This window comes from Ictalurus furcatus, chromosome 4 (genome assembly GCF_023375685.1).
Source record: "Ictalurus furcatus strain D&B chromosome 4, Billie_1.0, whole genome shotgun sequence".
Taxonomy (NCBI): domain Eukaryota; kingdom Metazoa; phylum Chordata; class Actinopteri; order Siluriformes; family Ictaluridae; genus Ictalurus; species Ictalurus furcatus.
This window is the reverse complement of record NC_071258.1, coordinates 590,001-612,500: the sequence shown is the minus strand read 5'-3', so window position 1 is coordinate 612,500 and position 22,500 is coordinate 590,001. Positions and strand designations below refer to the sequence as shown.

General features: G+C 41.8%; 1 protein-coding gene across 1 annotated transcript; it reads left to right on the top strand.

Moving 5' to 3' along the window:
• The first annotated feature begins 605 nt into the window (after window positions 1–605).
• LOC128607174 (anoctamin-1) lies at window positions 606–19,227 on the top strand. Its single transcript, XM_053623864.1, has 27 exons — window positions 606–856; window positions 1,165–1,450; window positions 2,402–2,692; window positions 3,611–3,703; window positions 4,126–4,280; window positions 4,378–4,432; window positions 4,530–4,581; window positions 4,746–4,801; window positions 5,495–5,539; window positions 5,662–5,726; window positions 7,711–7,845; window positions 7,961–8,121; window positions 9,263–9,345; window positions 9,564–9,575; window positions 9,978–10,055; window positions 10,517–10,582; window positions 12,041–12,115; window positions 12,233–12,434; window positions 12,570–12,681; window positions 12,846–12,903; window positions 13,033–13,133; window positions 13,778–13,938; window positions 15,456–15,608; window positions 15,951–16,003; window positions 17,023–17,204; window positions 17,293–17,398; window positions 18,041–19,227. The coding sequence occupies exons 1-27, from the start codon at window positions 606–608 to the stop codon at window positions 19,106–19,108; spliced, it is 4,155 nt and encodes a 1,384-aa protein (XP_053479839.1). The 3' UTR covers window positions 19,109–19,227.
• Window positions 19,228–22,500: the final 3,273 nt, after the last annotated feature.

Here is a 22,500-nt window from a genome sequence, read left to right as displayed (position 1 = left end):
ACTGATGACATAAATAACCGACACACAGCGGTAAAGGGTGAGTGTGTGAACGGTTTTGAGCCGGTTGTGTCACTGTGCTCGGTCTCCTGTACAAAGTTTCTCTGGGTGACCGTAAAGCCTGAAGCTGCGTGCGCGCGGAATTAACGGGAAGAGCGGTCGCGTTAAGCCTCTGCACGGAGCCCACGCGCGGATTGTCCTCCATCACAGCGCGCGGCTCAGACACCCGACGCGCTTTCCCGGAGAAACCATGTCCTTTCTCAGGTCTGTCTCAGGTGAGTCCAGTTTACAGCGTCGGTGTCGCTGTGATTTTACACAACGGATTGAACGGGAGCGCGCATGGCGCGCGGTGTGCGGGTTGTTGTTGTTGTTGTTGTTGTTGTTGTTTCATTTATTTATGTATATATTTTTGCGCTCGGAAAATTGTTGACCCCCAATCACATGAATGAGATGTGTTATATATCATTTTAGAATGTGCTGCGTGTGTGTGTGTGTGTGTGTGTGTGCGTGTGTGCGTGCGCGCGCGCTGTAGCTCAGTGACACCTGCTCTAATCACACATAATCACACACTCTCCTGAAGCGCTCGTGGAAGTGTGTTTAACAGAAATATGCTGCGCTTTTGTTCCCCGTGGCGGCGGGTTGGTGTGGATCTGGTGGCGGTGATCTGTGGCGACATTCCCGGCCGAGTGGCTTTAAGCAGCCGCTGTGATGGTGGACGGGGTTGTGCTGTAATTAGCGGCCAGTGCGCTAAGCTGAGCTATTTCAGGCTCCACTCTCATGCGTCACGCAACCTCGGCTTATACTACACCTTTACTCGGAGATATGTTCAGTATTCTGGATTTGTGGCGTGTTTGGGATTGTAAATGTTTCTGAAACGCCATTAAACTCCGCTGGGTTTCTAATAAAAAGCTGCCAGAGGACATAAAGGCGCTTAGCGCGTTCTTAGTGTCTGTTTACCTGTGACTCTGTCAGTTAGGGGTGTGTGTGAGTGTGTGTGTGTGAGTGTGTGTGCGTGTGTGTGTAATAATGCCATGACCTGTGTAAAGGAGCGTGTGATCATGTGATAGATATTTATATGATGTACCTGTCCATGGTGCTGAACCACAACACCACCAATTAGCCTTTCTCTGTCTGTCTGTCTGTCTGTCTGTCTCTCTCTCTCTCTCTCTCTCTCTCTCTCTCTCTCTCTCTCTCTCTCTCTTTCTCACACACACACACACACACACACACACACACACACACACACACACACACACACACTCTCTCTCTCTCTCTAATTCTTTCCTCAGAGACATGGAATGGAGCTCCAGAACGTATGCCAGTAACTACAGCTGTGAGTGAATCTTCATTTATTCATAGTGAAAAACTTCGCAGTCTCGCCCGAGACATTTCTGAAATCAGCCACGAGAAAGCCACAAGCCGAGATGATGCAGGAAAACCTGCTGGGGAATCGGTGCGTGCATGTTTGTTTGTTTGTTTGTTTGGGGTTTTTTTTTGGTTCTTATTGAAATTACACTCCTTATTCAAAGAACACATTGAAGGCACTTGTAAGACTCCTGGCAGTGACTGTATGGTCTTAACAAAAGTTCCTCAACAGTTCCTTTCTTCCTAAATTGGTTCTAATTGGATGCCCCTACAGAATATTCCCCATAGAACCTTTAAGTGTTAATCCAGAGAGTCCCTAAGGGTTGTATTTACCTGTACCCTGTAAATCACATCAAAGTATAATTCACACAAAATTGCGTCACTGTTGCGGACTTTCATTTAAGGTGTATCTCACCATACAGTCGTTTCACCTCAATACACCGCAACATACTTCAACTTTAATATTTCCTTTTGCTCACTACATTATCACTCACTAGATTTTTGCCCTGCTGTAAGCCAAATTTTCTTACTCTTGATCCTCGAGTAACTATACCCATTAGTGCTCTCTCTGAACCTCTTATCATGAAAATAACAATGAGGGTTCATTTCACTTCACTCTCACTCCTGCATTTAAGCCCTATCATAAAGTTTAAAAGTGTTCAGAGAGTCAAGTAAGAGTCCAACAATTTCAAACTACTCTCTGATTCTCGAGCAGTTGATTTGCAGTGTTTACTTCCGTTTCCAGCTCTGAAATTAGCTCCACCCCCCTCTCCGCTCTAGACTTTCTCCCTAAACAAAAACAGCAGCTAGAGTTTTAAACTGGCTGAAGTCTGTGTTCCTGCTGCTGTTCACCTCACAGCCAGCAGGGGGAGCTCAAATTATTCACACTCACGTTTTAAGATGAAGATATTTTTATTAAAAATTTGATCTGCTGTAGAGAAGTGATTTTATTCTTGAGAAATAAGCATACACCAGAAATAAACTGAAATAATCTACTCTATTTAAAATCCTCCGGTATAATCAGTGTGTGTTGTGTTAGGATAAGCCCCGCCCATGTCCAAGAGGAGGCGTGTGTTTCGCTGATGGCCGAAGGAGAGTTGATTATGTGCTTGTGTATCACTGCAAGAGACGCCTTTCCATCATCACCAATGGCAACCTTTCGCCCGAGAGTCCCGCCCCTCTTCACACAGACACACAGGCCGAACCTGCGGAGGTGGAGCTGGAAGTGGACGTGGCTCCTGGGCCAGGAGAAGGAGAAAAAGCCCTGATCAGGGAGGAGTTTGAGCGAGGGCTGCAGGAGCAGGGTCTGGAGATCGAACGAGATGGAGAGGTGTGTATGTTAATGTGTGTGTGTGTGTGTATGTGTGTGTAAGAAATTGATATAGATCTAGAAATGGTTTATTTCTCTGCCTGTGGTGTTGGATTAAATCCTCTGCATCCAAACAAAAAAATAAACAGATTTACTGCTTATCCTCATAGCCAGAGGGGTGTGTGTGTGTGTGTGTGTGTGTGTGTGTGTGTAAAAATCCTTTCGCTTAGTGCTCGATCCACATTTACGGCATGTGGCAGACGCCGTTATCCGGAGCAACGTACGTTTATCTCGTTTATACAGCTGAGCACTTGAGGGTTGGGGCCCCGCAGTAGCAGCTCAGCAGTGCTGGGATTTGAACTCATGACCTTCTGATCAGTAATCCAGTGTCACAGCCTCTGAGCTACCACATCTGTAATACATGCCATTTTACCCGTGCTGTATTTAATCTGAGACAGAAGAGACCAGGACACGATGATCCTGTAAAGATTACATGTTAAATGTTGCTGCTTTCTCTCTGTCTCTGTTTGTGCTCAAATAGGAAAGCAAAATCTGTAACCATGACAACGCTGTTAATGGTGTTCCTCAATGTGTCTGATTGCAGCTAACGATCTCATTTACATAAATATATCAATTATCTCTCTCTCTCGCGCTCCCTCTCTCTCTCTCTCTCTCGCGCTCTCTCTCTTGCTCTCTCTCGCTCTCTCTCTCACTCTCTCTCTTTCTCTCTCTCCCTCTCGCTCTCTCTCTCACTCTTGCTCTCTCTTGCTCTCTCTCTCTCTCTCCCGCTCTCTCTCTCTCGCTTGCTCTCTCTCTCGCTCTCTCTCTCCTTCTCGCTCTCTCTCTCTTATTCTTTCTTGCTCTCTCTCTCTCTCTCTCTCTCGCTCTCTCTCACTCTCTCTCTCTCTCTCACTCTCTCGCTCTCTCTCTCTCTCTCAGATGAAGACAGTACGTTTTACACGTCTCCATGTCCCCTGGTCTGTGCTAAGTCGTGAGGCAGAACTTCTTAAGATCAAAGTTCCTACCAAAAGAGTGAGTTCCAGTTTATTTTTCACCCACATCTCTCTCTCTCTCTCTCTCTCTCTCTCTCTCTGTGTCTCTCTCTCTCTCTCTCTCTCTGTCTCTCTCTCTTTGATTTCATTATATACTGTAGTATCCCACTTTTATTTTATGCAGCTTCAAATGTATAAAATAATTCTTAAACTGTAGTATGTTTTACGTTTCCTTTGTACAGAACAGATGGAAATGTTCAGTGCTCAGAGGACGGAGTTGGTTATGACAGTGAGGATGAGTTAGTGAGGAGTGGACCACTAACACAGGAAGTGAGGGAGAGTCAGTTTGATCAGACGCTCAGGAAGAGAGAGGAAGAGAGGACGCTTATTTGAGGAATGATCAGACGACATATAAATGGCGTTTCTCCTCCTCCGTGTCTTTTGCTCTCTTTGGATTCATAGATTTATGAGCTGAAGGAGAAAACAGGACTCGCTGGAGTTCTGAGTTCGCTTTGGGAGAAAATAAATCAGCCGTTCCAGCCGGGAGTCCCGGATCCCCAAAAAAACCCCCACACACGAGTCCTGTCACTCCCCTTCAACAGAGAAAAACTACACTTGTAAGTGCACACACACACACACACACACACACACACACACACACACACACACACACAATTACAACCACTTTCACCTTCTTAACTCTTGTGTTTTTAGGTTTGACATCAAGTCGAGGAGCACGCTCTTCGACACTGCGACGCGAGGGAGAATTGTGAGCTTCTGTGTTTGGGAGAAAATTAGCATTAACGTTAGCTCGAAGTTTTCGCCACACAATTCTAAAGGTCTTTATGTTCCCGTGGTGTTTGCAGGTGTTTGAGATCCTGAGACGCACGGCGTGTACTCAGTCGTGTCACACTATGGGTAAACTCTCAGCATTTACAGTACATTTGTGTTTAATAATTCATTGAGAGAGAATTTAGACTTTATTTGTCTTTTCCAGGCATGAGCGGTGTGGAAGTACTGTAGATGTTGTTCCTAAATTATCCCCGTAAATGTGCTTATTAATCATTTTGTTTACGCCTCAGGAATTGCGTCGTTACTTGCGAAAGGTGTTTACGACGCAGCGTTTCCTTTACATGATGTGAGTTGTAATTTAATGACTTAATAATACATTTTATATATATAACGTTATAAAAACAGCTAAATAATGAACTATTCCTAACGTAGTTACATTTCCACTTGATGATTAATGCTGTAACTGAGGAGGTGATGTAGCAAAACGTCAACATCAGAGTCGATTATAAATGGAAGAAATGTATGGCGTGTTGTTTGTTAATTAATTTAAAAAAGTGTGATTGTTGGTAAATTGCTGTGGTGTAAGAGGAATAAAACACTCTGTGCTGTTAATGAACAGAAACTCCGCTTCATGTCAGTCGGTATCACATGACCCGGTATCACGTGACCCGGTATCACATGACCCGGTGTGGATTAATGTTCTATAACAGCATGATCCACTGTGTGTTATTTCTTACTTAACCCTTTAAAGTCCAGGTTATTATTCAGTTATTTGATCTAAAAGCATTTTATTCGGTGATGAATATGACTTATTCAGTAACTACACTGAAAATGAACATTAAAGGTGTGCAGTAATGAGAGTGAATATAAATCTGGACAGCAGAATGCTATTAGCGCCCCCTATATGCTACTACATGTTTTCATTATTCAGTCAGTATAACATTTGGTATTTTTAAATAGAAATGTCCATAAGTGTGCAGTATTAAGTCTATAAGTGTACGAGGAGTGCAGGATGAATGCTGAGCTGTCGTTTCTGCAGGGAGACTTTATCTCCGATGTTAAGGAGCTTCGCAATGACAGACAGGTGAGCTCTGAACTCCACTCTGATTGGACATCTGATGATTGGGGGTGGAGCTTAGATACATCTTTACTTGTTTGATAAAACAGCTTATGTGTGTGTGTGTGTGTGTGTGTGTGTTTCCTCAGTTGTTACATGATGAATGGGCCAATTACGGAGTTTTCTTCAAGTATCAGCCAGTCAACCTCATCAGGTACGAAAACCTCTAGACACATCACTCTCTGTAAATCAATTATACAATAAGAAAGACTTCCAAGTTGAAGCTAATAAGCCTTAATTATCCAAAGAACCTGTGAGGAACCCCATGAGTGTGTGTATTAACAGGGTAAGTGTGCAGTACCAACTTCAATTTATTGCTCATTATTTTCTTCTTAATATCTAGAAGCTATAGAGCAAAACTTTGGTTATAGAAACTTTCAGGGACGATCACAGAACCCTCAAGGGTTTTAGAGTTTAAAGACCGAAGCAATAATAATTATTATGATTATTATAAACATTACAACCCGCAATTCCAAAACAGTTGGGTCAGTATGGAAAATGTAATGTTTGGTTAAGTTTAGCAAGTGGAAGCCTTATTTTGCGCTTCATAATGTGCCACATGTTCTCAATGGGAGACAGGTCAGGACTGCAGCAGGCCATGCTCGCACCCGCACTCTCTGCTTACGCAACCATGCGCTTGTAATCCGGACAGAATGTGGTCCGGCGTTGTCCTGCTCTGGATGGCAACGTATGTTGCTCCAAAATGTGTACATATCTTTCTGCATTAATGCTGCCCTCACAGATGTGTAGGTTACCCATACCATGTGCACTGACACGCCCCCATACCATGGGCACTGACACGCCCCCATACCATGACAGACACTGGCTTTTGGACCTGACGCTGATAACAGCTCGGACGGTCCTTTTCCTCTTCGGCCCGGAGAACACGACGGCTGTTTCGTCCAAAACTATTTGAAACGTCGACTCGTCGGATCACGAAACACGATTCCACTGTGCTACTGTCCATCTCAGATGAGACCGAGCCCAGAGAAGTGGGCGGAGCTTCTGGACAGTGTTGATGTATGGCTTCTGCCTTGCATAGTAAAGTCTTAACTTGCATCTGTGGATGCAGTGGCGAATGGTGTCGACTGACAAAGGTTTACCGCAGTATTCCCGAGCTCATGTCAGGATCTCCATTACAGACTCGTGACGGTTTTTAAGACGGTGACGTCTGAGGGATCGGAGATCACGCGCATTCAGAAGTGATTTTCGGCCCCGCCCTTTACGCACCGAGATTTGACCGGATTCCCTGAATCTTTTAATTATATTGCGCACCTAAATTATACCCGCACCTGTAGAAGGTGAAACGCTCAAAATCCTCCCGATTTGTCTTTGGGGAACGTTCTTCTCAAAGTGTGGGATTATTCGCTGACGCATCTGTTAACAGATCAGCGAGCCTCGACCCGTCCTCGCTCTTGAAGGACTCGGCCTTTTTTGGAGGCTCCTTATACACTATGATTAGACGATCACCTCACCTGCTTCACATCACCTTCTTATTTCAACTTCTCACACCGCTATTAGTCCTAAACTGCTCCTGTCACCATTTTTTTGCAACGTGTTGAATGTATCAATTTCAAATGAAACGTTTATCTTCAAAAAACTGTGCAGCTGATTAGATAAAACATCAAATACCTCGTCTTTATACGTTTTTTTTATTTAAATACAAGTCAAAGTACATTTACACATCACTCCTCTTTGTTTTTATTAGCATTTTCCTGACTGTCCCAACTTTTTTGGAATTGGGGTTGTGGTAAGATTAACCTCTAACAGGAGATTAAATCTAGGTTAAAGGTTTATTTGGCTTGATCCTCTGGGAGAACTCTCAAATGCTCCAGGTAGAACCCTACAACAGAAAGTTCAGCGTAGAACTTCATAAGACCTAGAACATCTCAGGTACTTAGAAAAAAAGGTTCTTTGAGGGTTCTTTAAGGGTTCGTTGGATAATTAAGGGTTCCTAACCATTTCAGCAGTTATAAGGATTCCCTCAGAGGGACAAATAAGAACCCTTAAAGGTTTTACTTTTTATAAGAGTGTAAATCTGTTTCTAAATGTGTGCGTGTGCGTGTGTGCGTGCGTGTGTGCGTGTGTGTGTGCGTGCGTGTGTGTGTGCGTGTGCGTGTGTGTGTGTACCCCTGGAGGAAGTACTTTGGGGAGAAGATCGGTCTGTACTTCGCCTGGTTGGGAGTTTACACGCAGCTGCTCATCCCCGCCTCAGCGATGGGGATTGTGGTGTTCCTGTACGGTTGGATGACCGTCGATACGAACGTGCCCAGGTTTCTCCCGCTCTCTCTCATCGGTTCTTCGGTTCTCTGTGTGTCAGAACGTGCTTTAAAGAACCAAACCCGTAGATATTTCTGAATGAATCCCCTCTGTTGGTCTCTCTCTCAGTCAGGAGATGTGTGATAAGCATCTGAACTTCACCATGTGTCCTCTGTGTGATGGAGTGTGTGATTATTGGCAGTTGAGCAGCATGTGCAGCACAGCACGGGCCAGCTATCTGTTCGACAACCACGCCACCGTCGCCTTCGCCATCTTCATGTGCCTCTGGGGTGCGTACGCTCACTCAGGTTACCCTCATCAAAAATCCCCATGGGGCTCTGTCATAATGGACGCTCCGGGTCATCGCTGCGTACGTGAGACCCGATAAAAATTCATTAAACTCACACTTAATCTGCAGTCAAAGTCACCTGATGTCTGGAAATCAAGTGTGCGTGTAACCCGCTTTCTGTCTTTATGGTGTTTTTTGGGAAGGAACGCGCGGAATGACGTTGAGCTCGTGAAAGCAGTGAGTTTACTGAAAACTGAACACATAAGGGAATATCACACAGAAAAAACTCGCACTCTCTGCTACAGCTGCAAAATAAACGCACAAAGTCTGGCGAGAAAATGTCCGTACTTCTCTGTTATTTGCCCACCTGTGGATGACCCGCCCTTCTTCCCCTAATGGCTCATACACTATAGGATGGACAGATATGACGTGTGATCACCCATTTTGGAGAGAGCCACACCTGATCTTTTTTCCCTGCTACATGCGCTAGCTGCTACATGCTAATCTGGGTCTTATGAAAACTGTCATATTTAATACCCTGGCCATAAAGGTACAGCCACTCATCTAAAATCCTTTTCGTCCCTAATTTGTGGCTGCGTTAGCAGTCTGATGGCTCCACCCCCTTAATAACCCCGCCCCTTCTGCTAATACTAACGGTACTAATAGTATTAATACCCGACTGAGTTGTACACAAGTCGAGACACAGATTAGGCTCCAGTTGCTGATCTGAGATCAGTGCAGTCAGTAGAACAGCTGAGTTAGAGAAATCACACTAATGCACTTATAGTTGAGTGCAAAAGTTTGTGTACCCTTAAAGCAAAATACAGAAGACAAATACATTTATTTTATAGCAACCAGATGTTTAGTTTAAAACGATGTTACACACACTGCATTCTTCAAATCAGGCTTTAGAGATCCAGAGCAATGAAACTAGGCTTTGAATTTTTCTCGGTCTTGAGGAAGATTTCTCGATCTTATCTTTGCGTCTGTTGCAGGATTCACTCACATTTCATTTCTTCATCAGAATTCCCTCTTTTTAAAGGGAGTAAAATGAGGTGTGGGGCAGGAGGGGGGTTGTGTTTATATCTATATGTGTGTGTGTGTGTGTGTGTGTGTGTGTGTGTGTGTTTATGTGTGTGTAGGGGCTGTGTTTCTGGAGCACTGGAAGAGGAGACAGCGGTGTCTGCAGCACAGCTGGGATCTCACCGACGTCGAGGACGAGGAGGTGAGGGTCTGGGCATCCTAATCACCACGACAATATTTCACTGAATTAACACTTGTATGTTTTCTGGAGCACATTAAACACCAGAGTCAAGTGTGTGTGTGTGTGTGTGTGTGTGTGTGTGTAGTGATGGTACTGTATTCTGCTTAAACACTCAGTATAGTTATTTACACACTGAATTATCTTCATTTTCTGTCCCTTCTTTAAATGCTGAAATACAGCACAGAGCTGAAGTAAGAATATTTTTCTCTTATATTTAATTTGGGATTGGGATTTCTGTACTGTGAGCGCTCCGTGGCTGATGTGTGGGTTTGGTTAGACAAAAACTTTACAGTGAATTATGCACATTTGATCCATGTGATGGTTTTGCTTGTGAAAGAATTACATGATTAAAAGTGTTTTTTTTTCCCCCCGAAACATATTCACTGGATTAATGCGCCATAATTATAATAAACAAATACATTTTTTACTCGAGCTATTTTCAGGACTTTCTTGTGTATCTAAATTTTGCACATGAAAATCAGTTTAGACGGAAGAGAAACAGACTGGATCGATTATTTAAATAAAAAAAAACAAAAACATTTTAGCAGTATTTTATTTATCTTTGAACTCATGATTGTTGTTGTTCTTGTCAGGACGAGCTGCGACCCGCGTATGAGGATTTCCTCCTTCAGAAGCGACAGAAAAAGAGCAAAAACAAAAAGAAAGACGAGGTACAGACAATGATGATGAGTTCTGTTCTTTATGTGAGCATTATACAGCAGTGTGTGTGTGTGTGTGTGTGTGTGTGTGTTTAGGAGAGAGAGATAGAATGGAATGCAATAGGATACATTGGGATGTAATGGGATGTAATGGGATGTGATGGGATGTGATGGGATACACTGGGATGTAATGGGATACACTGGGATGTAATGGGATGTAATGGGATACACTGGGATGTAATGGGATGTAATGGGATACACTGGGATGTAATGGGATGTAATGGGATACACTGGGATGTGATGGGATGTGATGGGATACACTGGGATGTAATAGGATGTAATGGGATGTGATGGGATACACTGGGATGTAATGGGATGTAATGGGATGTGATGGGATGTAATGTGGTTTGTAATTGGAAATAATGGCATGCAATGGATATGTGTGTGTATGATTAACCTCTGCTGTTTTGCAGTCGGATGAGAGGTCATGTGACATTGGCAGAGAGATGTTGCTATCTGCAAAAGGAGGACAACCACTGGTGAGAGAGAGAGAGAGAGAGAGAGAGAGAGAGCGAGCTAATCAGCTTATATGAGGGAGAGGGTGGGGTTTATGAGGATGATGTCTTTGGATACACTACACTGTGTACTGACTTCACTACAGTCTCACTTCCTCACCACGCCCCACACTGTCTTTATTCTCATCTACACGCTTAGCTACCAAACACGGTTCTACTTGGAACTCTTGTCAGCTTCAACCCTGCTCATGTTGTTTGTGCCGCTTCCATTCCACCCTTCTGGATCACCGAATACAGGATTGGGGTTAGGGTTTAAAAAAAAGTTCAAAGTTTTATTAAAAGAGTTTTATTATTAAGTCTATAACAGCAATGACAGAATTGCACCTACACAAGTAAAACAAACACACACACACACACACACACACACACACAGAAAGCAGATTAGACCTTGTGGGTATTTCACACAATAGATCATGTGGGATTAAAGTCAGATCAGGATCAAGTCCTCTAATCACAGACACATGCGGAATATGAGTGAGTGTGTTTAGGATACAATGGGATCTGATGGAGAACAGTGGAGTGTAAAGGGACAATGAGATGCTGCTAACCCCGCCCCCCACCTGCCATGTGATTTAACTACAGTAAATATTTCAATTATTCCTCTATTTAAAGAATTTCATTGGAAATACAACAGTGGTCGTGTAACAGCTCAGAAACAGAGTAAGGATTCATGTGCATGAGTTTAGGTAAAAAACAAGTGAAAGACAGAGAAGCTGTCCAACAATACACCGCTCAGAACGCACTGGATTCAACAACGCAAACTGTAAAACTTCACAATCGTTTACACAGACAACAATAATCTAATTATTGACCTTATTCTGAATAAGACAATAGTGTGGGTAAGGTGTGTACACGTCTGTAACACACGTGGATAAAAACAGGAATACTCCACACGTCTTAATTCCAATCGTGTTTACTTCGAGTGTGACTTTAATCAGATTAAGGTCATCAGTAATCTCTGTTTACATGCTAGTTTCTTAATCAGAGTATCGTCTTAATCGGGTTAATATCGGATTATTGCCGTCCATGTAAACGTACTGACTGAGAGTCAGGGCCATGTGCTTTTTATAGCACTTCAACAGGAAGTAGTAAGTACAACTGAGGAAGTTATTCAGAATTCAGGGGAGGGCGCCCTCTGGCCGTCTGGAGGAGAAGAGTCCTGGCTAGACGTTGCACTTGCATTTGGTCTTATGATACCGGTGGATGGTTTTACTATTTTATTACATTAGGTTGAATTTATCAGGGTATTACATTAGCGTACTGGCTGCATTTCTGACAAAAATAGAATAGCTCCAGTTTCAATGGTTGTTCATAACTAACACTTCAAACTCGTACTCGTTATATAAAACCTAAAATATTTTACAGCTTGAGCATCGTAATACGTGTAATATTGTGTATGTGTATAGTAATATATTTTTATAGTTTGCTTCAGAATCTCTGACATGGAGAGACCGGCTGCCGGGATGCTGCATCAACATTTCCTCCATCCTCCTAATGGTCAGTAATACTGTTAATATTAGTGAATGTATGAACGTCAATTTATCACTGACTGACCATACACTCTCATCCTGCTGTTCTGTGTGTGTGTGTGTGTGTGTGTGTGTGTGTGTGTAGGTGGGTGTCACACTGTCGGCGGTGTCTGGTGTCATTCTGTACCGCATCATCGTTTTCGCAGTGATGTCGATGAACCCTGACCACGAGGCCAAGGCCAATGTGCGTGTTACCGTGACAACCACAGCGGTCATCATCAACCTGCTTGTGGTTTTGGTGCTGGATGAGATCTATGGCGCAGTGGCAGCCTGGATCACAGAGCTAGGTCAGTCAGTGTGTGTAACACGTTCGTGCAGATAGCGACAGGTCCAGTTTAGTGTGATGAGTGAGAGAAAACGAGGGATACAGAAATGACAAGACGTGATGAAAACATAGTCCTGTGGGGTTTGTGGGATTGCAGAGATTCCGAAGACTGAAGCAACGTTTGAGGAACACCTGATCCTGAAGACTTTTCTGCTCAAGAGCATGAACGCTTTCGCACCGGTCTTCTACGTGGCGTTCTTTAAGGGCAGGTCAGTCAGAGTCCTTTATTCCTACGTACACACACACTGCTGCAGAGCACACACACTTCCGCAGGTTTGAAGAGATTAACTGTGTAATGTCTAAGTGTATTATAGTAAACAGTACGAAGCCTTTCACTTGTACAGTAGACTAAAACTCTTCCGGGTGAATTCAGGTTTGCAGGCCGTCCAGGTGACTACGTGTACGTCTTTAAAGATTTCCGCATGGAGGAGGTAAGAGATAAAAAAAGCATTTTATACTACACGCTGCCTGTGCTGTTTCCTGGGTGCATGGACTGGTAGGATGAACGTGTGTGTGTGTATGTGTGTGTATGTGTGTGTGTGTGTGTGTGTGTGTTTCAGTGCGCTCCATCAGGTTGCCTGATTGAAGTGTGTATTCAGCTTGGTATGATCATGTTAGGGAAGCAGCTCATCCAGAACAATGTGTTTGAGATCGCCATCCCGTGAGTTTCACACGCACACAAACACACTAATTTGCTTGTACAGTATAATAAATTATAAATAAATTGTGTGTGTGTGTGTGTGTGTAGTTAATAGATCCTAGTAGTTCCTAGTGTAGTTAATAATCCATCACAAAGAATTAATGCATAAATTACATCACATGCAAAACAGGAGAAGAAAACAATCGTGATGTATTAATGAATGTCAGGTGGCACAGTGGCGTATGTTATGTTTGAGTCATTATGCTCAGAGTGTAATGTAGATTAACGGCAGTGAGGATCATCTGATAATGTTCAGGACACCTATATAAATAATCCTTCAAGAAACTTTCTCGTTATTGTGAGTTAAATGCTCTTGTGTTGCTTTCAAATATCAGAGATGAGCTTCTGCAAATGTAATACTTGCCCTTCGGTCACGTTAATTTACCCAGGCTCTGTTCCCAGAGAGACGTTCACACTGCAGATGGACTCCACCCAGTATTTTACAGTATTTTACAAGAAATTACGTATTCCTCCAAGCAAACACACAAAACTGACAAGATGTGTTTTGGAAATTTTTTGATGCACAGAAATTTGTATGAAATCAGGGCAGCAAAACGGACATATCGATGACGCCACTTATATGATTTTTCTCTGCGTCGCTTAAGAAAGCTGAAGAAAATGTATCGTAAATATAAAGAGGAGAAAGAAGGAGGGGAGGAGAAGAAGAAGAAGAAGGACAAGGATCCGAATCGGCCACGGTACCGCTGGGACTTGGATTACCAGCTGGAGCCATTTGAGGGTCTGAGCCCGGAGTATATGGAAATGAGTGAGTGGATCTGAATCGACTTTTAATTACAACTGGCATGTTGCCATCAGCTTTTGTCACTTAGTGCCACTTTAATCATCTTTAATTATATATCCGCTGTTTGATAAGGTAAAGGGGGCTGCTGTTTGGGTCGAGATTTTATATAGGTAGATATTTAAGAGGTAGATATTTAAGAGGTAGATATTTAAGAGGTATATGTTTAAGAGGTAGATATTTAAGAGGTATATATTTAAGAGGTAGATATTTAAGAGGTATATGTTTAAGAGGTAGATATTTAAGAGGTAGATGTTTAAGAGGTATATGTTTAAGAGGTAGATATTTAAGAGGTATATATTTAAGAGGTAGATATTTAAGAGGTATATGTTTAAGAGGTAGATATTTAAGAGGTATATGTTTAAGAGGTAGATATTTAAGAGGTAGATATTTAAGAGGTAGATATTTAAGAGGTAGATATTTAAGAGGTAGATGTTTAAGAGGTAGATATTTAAGAGGTATATATTTAAGAGGTAGATATTTAAGAGGTATATGTTTAAGAGGTAGATATTTAAGAGGTAGATGTTTAAGAGGTATATGTTTAAGAGGTAGATATTTAAGAGGTATATATTTAAGAGGTAGATATTTAAGAGGTAGATGTTTAAGAGGTAGATGTTTAAGAGGTAGATGTTTAAGAGGTAGATATTTAAGAGGTATATATTTAAGAGGTAGATATTTAAGAGGTATATGTTTAAGAGGTAGATATTTAAGAGGTAGATGTTTAAGAGGTATATGTTTAAGAGGTAGATATTTAAGAGGTATATATTTAAGAGGTAGATATTTAAGAGGTATATGTTTAAGAGGTAGATATTTAAGAGGTATATGTTTAAGAGGTAGATATTTAAGAGGTAGATATTTAAGAGGTAGATATTTAAGAGGTATATGTTTAAGAGGTATATGTTTAAGAGGTATATGTTTAAGAGGTAGATATTTAAGAGGTAGATGTTTAAGAGGTAGATATTTAAGAGGTAGATATTTAAGAGGTGGTAGATATTTAAGAGGTATATGTTTAAGAGGTATATGTTTAAGAGGTAGATATTTAAGAGGTAGATGTTTAAGAGGTAGATATTTAAGAGGTAGATATTTAAGAGGTGGTAGATATTTAAGAGGTATATGTTTAAGAGGTATATATTTAAGAGGTATATATTTAAGAGGTATATGTTTAAGAGGTAGATATTTAAGAGGTAGATATTTATGAGGTAGATATTTAAGAGGTAGATATTTAAGAGGTATATGTTTAAGAGGTATATGTTTAAGAGGTATATGTTTAAGAGGTATATATTTAAGAGGTAGATATTTAAGAGGTATATATTTAAGAGGTATATGTTTAAGAGGTATATATTTAAGAGGTAGATATTTAAGAGGTATATGTTTAAGAGGTGGTAGATATTTAAGAGGTAGATATTTAAGAGGTAGATATTTAAGAGGTATATATAAGTAAATAAAGAACCTTGAACTTGATTATATTTCTGTTTGCTCTGCAGTTATCCAGTATGGGTTTGTTACTCTCTTCGTGGCCTCTTTCCCGCTGGCTCCAGTCTTTGCTCTGCTCAATAACGTCATTGAGATTCGACTCGATGCTGCAAAATTTGTAACTGAAATCCGGCGACCTGATGCCGTCAGAGCAAAGGAGATCGGTAGGAATTTAATTTGTCTTTATAGCAACTCTCTCATTCAGTATCTCTACCTTTTCATCTTCCATAATCTCTGCACTGCCTTATATGGTAATCGTTTCCTGTTTTTGTTTCCTGTTGCCATGACAGTCCATGAACAGCGCTTGTTGCTTTTCGACTTGGTTATAAATCATTTATTTAAACCTGAATTCCCCTTTGTGGTGGTGAAGTACTGGGTGTCTCATTTCTACACGTTTGAGCTGTAAATGTCTTGCTTTCGGTTTTTCTCTGAGCATTAAGTGAAACCCCCGCCGTGTGTTTTCATGTTTATGAGCGTGGATTAACCTCTGTCTCTTTATTTCTTAGGAATATGGTACAACATCCTGAGTGGCATCAGCAAGTTTGCTGTTATCACAAATGTGTGTAACACACGCACCTTTTCTAAGTTATTACGCGTAAACAAGTGTGTTCATGCTTAAATGGTAGATCACCGAGTAGAATTATGTTTCATTCTCGTTGGTGTTACTGCAGGGGATTATATACTTTACTTAGATAATTAGAAAATAATTCATTAATATTAATTTTCATTTCTAATTGATAATTAGAAAATGTCTGGTGCAATTTTATTACACAGCTGAAATTAATGACAGAAATATATTAAATTAGTTCAGGTATATTACACTATATGGCAAAAAGTATGTGCACCCCTGACCATCACAACCATATGTGCTTCTTCCCCAAACTGTTGACAGAAAGTTGGACGCAGACAATTACAATACAATATACAATTCCCCTTCACTGGAACTAAGAATCCCAAACACTGTTCCAGCGCGACACACAGTGCACAAAGCTCCATGAAGACGTGTGTGAAGGTTGGAAGAAGGTAGAAGAACTCGAGTGTCCTGCACAGAACCCTGACCTCAACCCCACTGAACTCCTTTGGGATGAACTGGAACTGAAGTCTCCTTACATCACCTGACCTCAACCTCACTAATGCTCTTGTAGCTGAATGATCACAAATACCCACAGCCACACCCCAAAACCCCAAAATCACACTCACTAATCCCCACAGCCACGCCCCCAAAATCCCCAAATCACACTCCCCAATGCCCACAGCCACACCCCAAAATCACACTCACTAATACCCATAGCCACGCCCCAAAATCACACTCCCCAATCCCCACAGCCACGCCCCAAAATCACACTCACTAATATGCATAGCCACGCCCCAAAATCACACTCACAAATCCCCACAGCCACGCCCCAAAATCTAGTGGAAAGCCTTCCCAGAAGAGTGGAGCACATTATAACAGCAAACACGGGGGGAATAAATCTGGAATGGGATGTTCAGCAGGCACATACGGGTGTGATCAGGTGTCCACAAACCTTTGGCCATAGACTGTATATTGACTCTTTTTTTAAACTCTTTCTCTCTCAGGCATTTGTTATTTCCTTCACGTCAGAGTTCATTCCACGGATGGTGTATCAGTATCTGTACAGTGAGACAGGAACTATGCATGGATTTATAGACCACACGCTGGCTTACTTCAACACCAGCAACTTCAAACCTGGCACCGCACCCAACAGCACACACTTCGACCGGGAACTCCGTATCTGCAGGTGCACATGTAGACCCAAAATCACACAAAGACTTTCTTTAATCACAGCACTGACAATCGCATCCTCTCTTCTTCTCTTTCTCTTTCAGGTATAAAGATTACCGAGATCCCCCCTGGTCTCCTGACTCATATCAGCTCTCTAAGCAATACTGGTCTGTGCTCGCTGCCCGACTCGCCTTTGTCATCTTTTTCCAGGTCCGTGCAATAAAGTGTAATGAACATATCATTTCTAAGATACTATATTCTCAAACAATATTCTCATTAAAACATTTTTGTTTGTTTCTAATCTAATTGACTTTTCCGTAAAGGGCAACTCACAAGGCATAATTAAAATCTATAATGGTTCTGTCTAGCACCCTAGATTCTCAGGGAAATGGGTTCCTTTAGGTTCATCCAAGGTTCTTTGGATAGTTAATGGTTTTAAGATGCCTAAAATGTCTCTGAAATAAAAAAAAAACCCTGCACAGAATCTTTAAGGGTTTCCCCAGAGGGACAATCCTTTTTTAACGACTGTAGAAGGATTTGTCTGTCTTGGAGAAGGCTAAGCGGCCTTAACCGGACCTGGACAGAAGGTTCTGATTTAGAAAAGAGATGTTTAGAAAGCTAGAACCATTAAACAATGCTTGAGAAACAATTTTTTTAAGAGTGTCGTTTCAACAGAAGAGGTGGGGTCAAGGGAAGGGAACAGCTTTACCGTGTTTTCATTGCAGGTGAAATTCATGTGACAGTAACAGGAAGTGCTTAAATACATTTACCATAAGATCATTTTTATTATCTGAGAAATTATTTCATAGTTGGCACCAACAAGATGACATTTTGCTTTTGTGGGTGTTTCAGAACCTGGCAATGTTCCTGAGTATGCTGGTGGCATGGTTGATTCCGGATGTTCCCCGCTCTTTGAAGGACTGCCTGAAGCGGGAAAAAGCCCTGTTGCTAGATCTTCTCCTTAGCGAGGAGGTGGAGAAGCAGCAGCGGCGATCACAGAGTCCTTCCAACATCAACATAACAATCAACACCTCAGAGGAGGAACCCGGAGAGATGGAGCCAGACTGTAGCATCATGCTGCAAAGCCAGACAACTGAGAGTGAGTTACAGACTGCAGACAATGAGAACCTACCCAGAGAGGAACCTGAATCTACCACCAGTGAGCCGATTAACCCTGAAAAAGACTGTCATTCTCTTACCACATCAGATCCTCATTTAAATCAGTCTGTTCCTCAGAGTCAAGTAAAACCAGTAGGCACGTCCCACTACCAAACGTTTGATCTAAACAGTCCTCCAAATCGAGATCCACGCTCTAGGGCCAGGAGCCGCTGCCAAACCCTTCCACCCAGACAGAAAGGGGATCAACCTGGAGACAGCTCAAGCAGAACCAGCCACTCCACCAGCTTTGTACATTACAACCAGAATTTTCCTCAAGAAATTAGTCAGCTCTTACAAAATACTCCCACTGCACCTTTACAACCTCAATCTAAAAATCCTTCCAGCAAACCATCTTCTAAAACAGAGCTCCAGTCAGAAGCACTGCCATGTTCTCCATCTGAACCGGAAATGACAAGCAGCCAGCAAGCCTTGGCACAGTCACACTCCAAGCCAGAGCTTTCAATCAGCCAATCAACAGCATTGCCACGCCCTCCATCCAGACCGGATCTTTCAGTTAGTCAGTCAGTGGTACTACCAAGACCCCCATCCAAACCTGAGCTGATAGGGAGTATTGCAAAAGGACTTCCACTCCAGGACCCAGCCACCAGAACCAAGTCCCGATGTCAGACTCTTCCACCCAGATATAGAGGACCGGATACAGTGGAAAGCTCACTCAGAACCACCCACTCCACCAGCTTCACAAATATCAACAAAAAGTCATCTCCATTACCCAGTGATGTGACACACAACACCCATGTGTAAGAAAGATTGGATTGGACAAGGCCAAGTTCTGATCCAGCCCCCTCCAGCAGCTCTCAACCAATCACCTCTTTCAGTGCCAGGAAACCTCGATGGCTGCACAGTCATCAGGGGTTCGTCTAAGTTTGAGGATGTAAATTATTTTTGAGTCATCATCACACACCAGTTCTCAGTGGTAGTCGGTTGCTAAGTTATTTTGGCGCTGTGCTGTAAGTTGAGGCGTGCAAGCGCTGTACTGTGGAGGATTTTATTTGGTGATTTACTGAAATCGCCTGATATTCAAATCAGACACAATCATACATGACATTTATTTTACAAAGACAAAAAAATTACATGAAAGGAATCCATGTGTCCCTTTTTACCTTGATTATTTATTTATTTTTTTTTTTGGAGTGAAGATGTATGCAAGACTCTTTAGAAAAGTCCAAGTCAAGTCCACAAGTCTCAAGTCTGTGAGCTGCAGGATTGGGTCAAGTGTCAAGTCCTTGAGCAGCAAATCGTGTCTTAAATCTGAGCTGCAAGTTTCAGCCAAGTTTCAAGTCTCTGAGTTACAAGTCCGAGTCAAGTCTCAAGTCTCTGCGCAGCAAGTCCGAGTCAAGTCTCAAGTCTCTGAGCTGCAAATCTAAGTCAAATCTTGCGTCTGTGAGTTGTAAGTCAGAGTCAAGCCTGAAGTATCTGTGCAGCAAGTCTAAGCCAAGTCTGAGATCTTTAAACTGCAAGTCTACATCACATCTCAAGTCTCTGAACTGCAAATCTGAATCAAAGTTCATGCCTTTGAGCTACAAGTCTGAGTCAAATCTCAAGGTTTTAAGCAGCAAATCTGAGTCAAGTCTCAAGTCTTTGAGCTGAAGTCCCAGAGTTGCCAAAGTCCAAATCTGGTTTCAAGTCTCTGAGCTGCAAGTCCGAATCTCATCTCTGAACTGCAGATCTGAGCAAAATTTCAAGCTTCTAAGCTGCGAGTCTGAGCCAAGTCTCAAGTCTTTGAGCTGAAGTCTGAATCAAATTCCCAGAGTTGCCAAAGTCCACCTCTAGTCTCAAGACGGTCTCTGTGGAACTCAAGTCCCCATTTTTGATTTGGATAGTCCAGTTTACGGCTATTGATTTTTAGTGAACACTCTGTAGTCTATCAGTCTGTCCCTGTTGCTGTCACAAGTTTGAATCCAGCCCATGTGTACTCTGTTCATTAAATATATGACGTGTTGTTGAAAGCGTATAGGCTTATAGTACATAATTGTCTTGAGACGGCTGGTTTGTACAGTATAGTGTCTAAAGTGGACTATCCAAATAAAGTGGTACCAGGGCTTCAACCGTTTCTGTAAAGGAAATCATCATACTGAAGATGTTTTGACCTTTAACCAAGAGTGTACACTCAGGTTTTGGGGTCAAGGGGAAGTGTAGCCCTCAGATGTCATAATCACCAGTATGAATATTATTTTAAATATTGTGGAACTGTAAAAAATTTCTTTTGAGGCATAATTTATAAATAAAGTGTGGAAAATCCTGGCGATCACATTAGATGTAGATTCACTTTAGGAGTGTTTGAGTACATTTAAATTGTACGCTCAGATACCACCACAGCACTCACTAACGTGCTGACTATAATGTCTCATTGAGATGCTCTAATAGTGATTCCTGTGGGTCAGACCTTTACACTGACGAGTAAAGGTTTTATTATTGACATGAATATTTGGGTTGTAACTTCAACAGTGTTTTTTCTTTTAAACAATTTTGACCTGTCAGTAGATACCTGTATTAACAGCTGTCTAAGCTACATGAGAATGGACCTTAGTCCCAGGTGTATTTTGAGATATGAGTGTCACTGGAATTGACACATATTCTTTACAGTACAGTAAATAACCATATTCTATTATATATTCTCGTACAGAAATGTATCATTCACACTAAGTTAAGATATGAATATTTCAATACTTTTACACATATAATGTTTTATATGTATTATACAGTATATCTTAAATTTCTTTTAGTTAATGTCTGGTTCTATGAAGTGAATTGATAGTTATTATTGATAAATTATGAAATTTGTGGTATTTTTCTTTTTAAAATTTTTTCTACTGAATATGTATTTTATATGATGCACAACGTAATTCTTCGAGCTGCTGTTGATCCTCTGGTCCCCGACTTCTAAACTCAGTATTATATCATAATATAGCCTGATGTGTAAACTGTGATTTGTTTAGGCTTTATATTCTAACCCCATGCTAGCTTAGCTGCTAGACGGAGAAATGTTGAATAGTATAAATTAATCTATATTTAAAAACTTAAAAAGCACAAGAGTCTGAAAAGGTAAAGAACGAATTAAAGCACAAATGTGTTAATGAAACGTCGCCAATATTTCAGATTCGTTTCAGATATAATAACAAACTGAGTGAGCTCAGGTTTTGTCAAGACTTTTAGGTTTAATAAAAATGATACCATTTAGTTTATTAAATGTCGCACAGTTGTTGCCATATAACATCCGGCTACTAAATTAATTAATACTAATTAATAAATTGATGTAATATGTTTTCTGCAATGGCACTGAATACATCCATCCATCCATCTTCTACACCGCTTATCCTACAGGGTCACGGGGAACCTGGAGTCTATCCCAGGGAGCATGGGGCACAAGGCGGGGTTCACCCTGGACAGGGTGCCAGTCCATCGCGGGGCACAATCACATACACACTCACACACCCATTCATACACTACGGACACTTTAGACACGCCAATCAGCCTACCATGCATGTGTTTGGACTGGAGGAGGAACCCGGAGTACCCGGAGAAACCCCCACAGCACCGGGAGAACATGCTAACTCTGCACACACAGGGAGCAGCGGGGGCACTGAATACATATAATTAATAATTAATTGATTATTAATTCATACATTAATAATTACTTGACTAATTACAATTAAGATAATTTAAGGTTTATAAATAAAAATGGGCTACAAAGTAATATTTAAGCCATGATTATGACACATAATTCAATGTCAAATTAATAAATAAAATTGACTGCTATCGGAGCTCTTAATAAACCAAAGTTGACAACCGGGTGCAGTGAGAACCATCAGCAATGTCTTTATCATCCATCCATCCATCCATCTTCTATACCGCTTACTCGTTCTTCAGGGTCACGGGGAACCTGGAGCGTATCCCAGGGAGCATGGGGCACAAGGCGGGGTACACCCTGGACAGGGTGCCAGTCCATCGCGGGGCACAATCACATACACACTCACACACCCATTCATACACTACGGACACTTTAGACACGCCAATCAGCCTACCATGCATGTGTTTGGACTGGGGGAGGAAACCGGAGTACCCTGGAGGTGTGAGGCGAACGTGCTAACCACCAAGCCACCATGCGCCCCTGTCTTTATCATTTAAAGAAAAAA

Bases quoted from the DNA above. Each gene is read 5' to 3' on its own strand.
- LOC128607174 (XM_053623864.1), top strand. From the start codon at position 606: ATGCTGCGCTTTTGTTCCCCGTGGCGGCGGGTTGGTGTGGATCTGGTG. The intron at 5,540-5,661 runs GTGAGCTCTGAA...GTGTTTCCTCAG, and splicing joins AGCTTCGCAATGACAGACAG to TTGTTACATGATGAATGGGC. The intron at 17,399-18,040 runs GTCCGTGCAATA...TGGGTGTTTCAG, and splicing joins CCTTTGTCATCTTTTTCCAG to AACCTGGCAATGTTCCTGAG.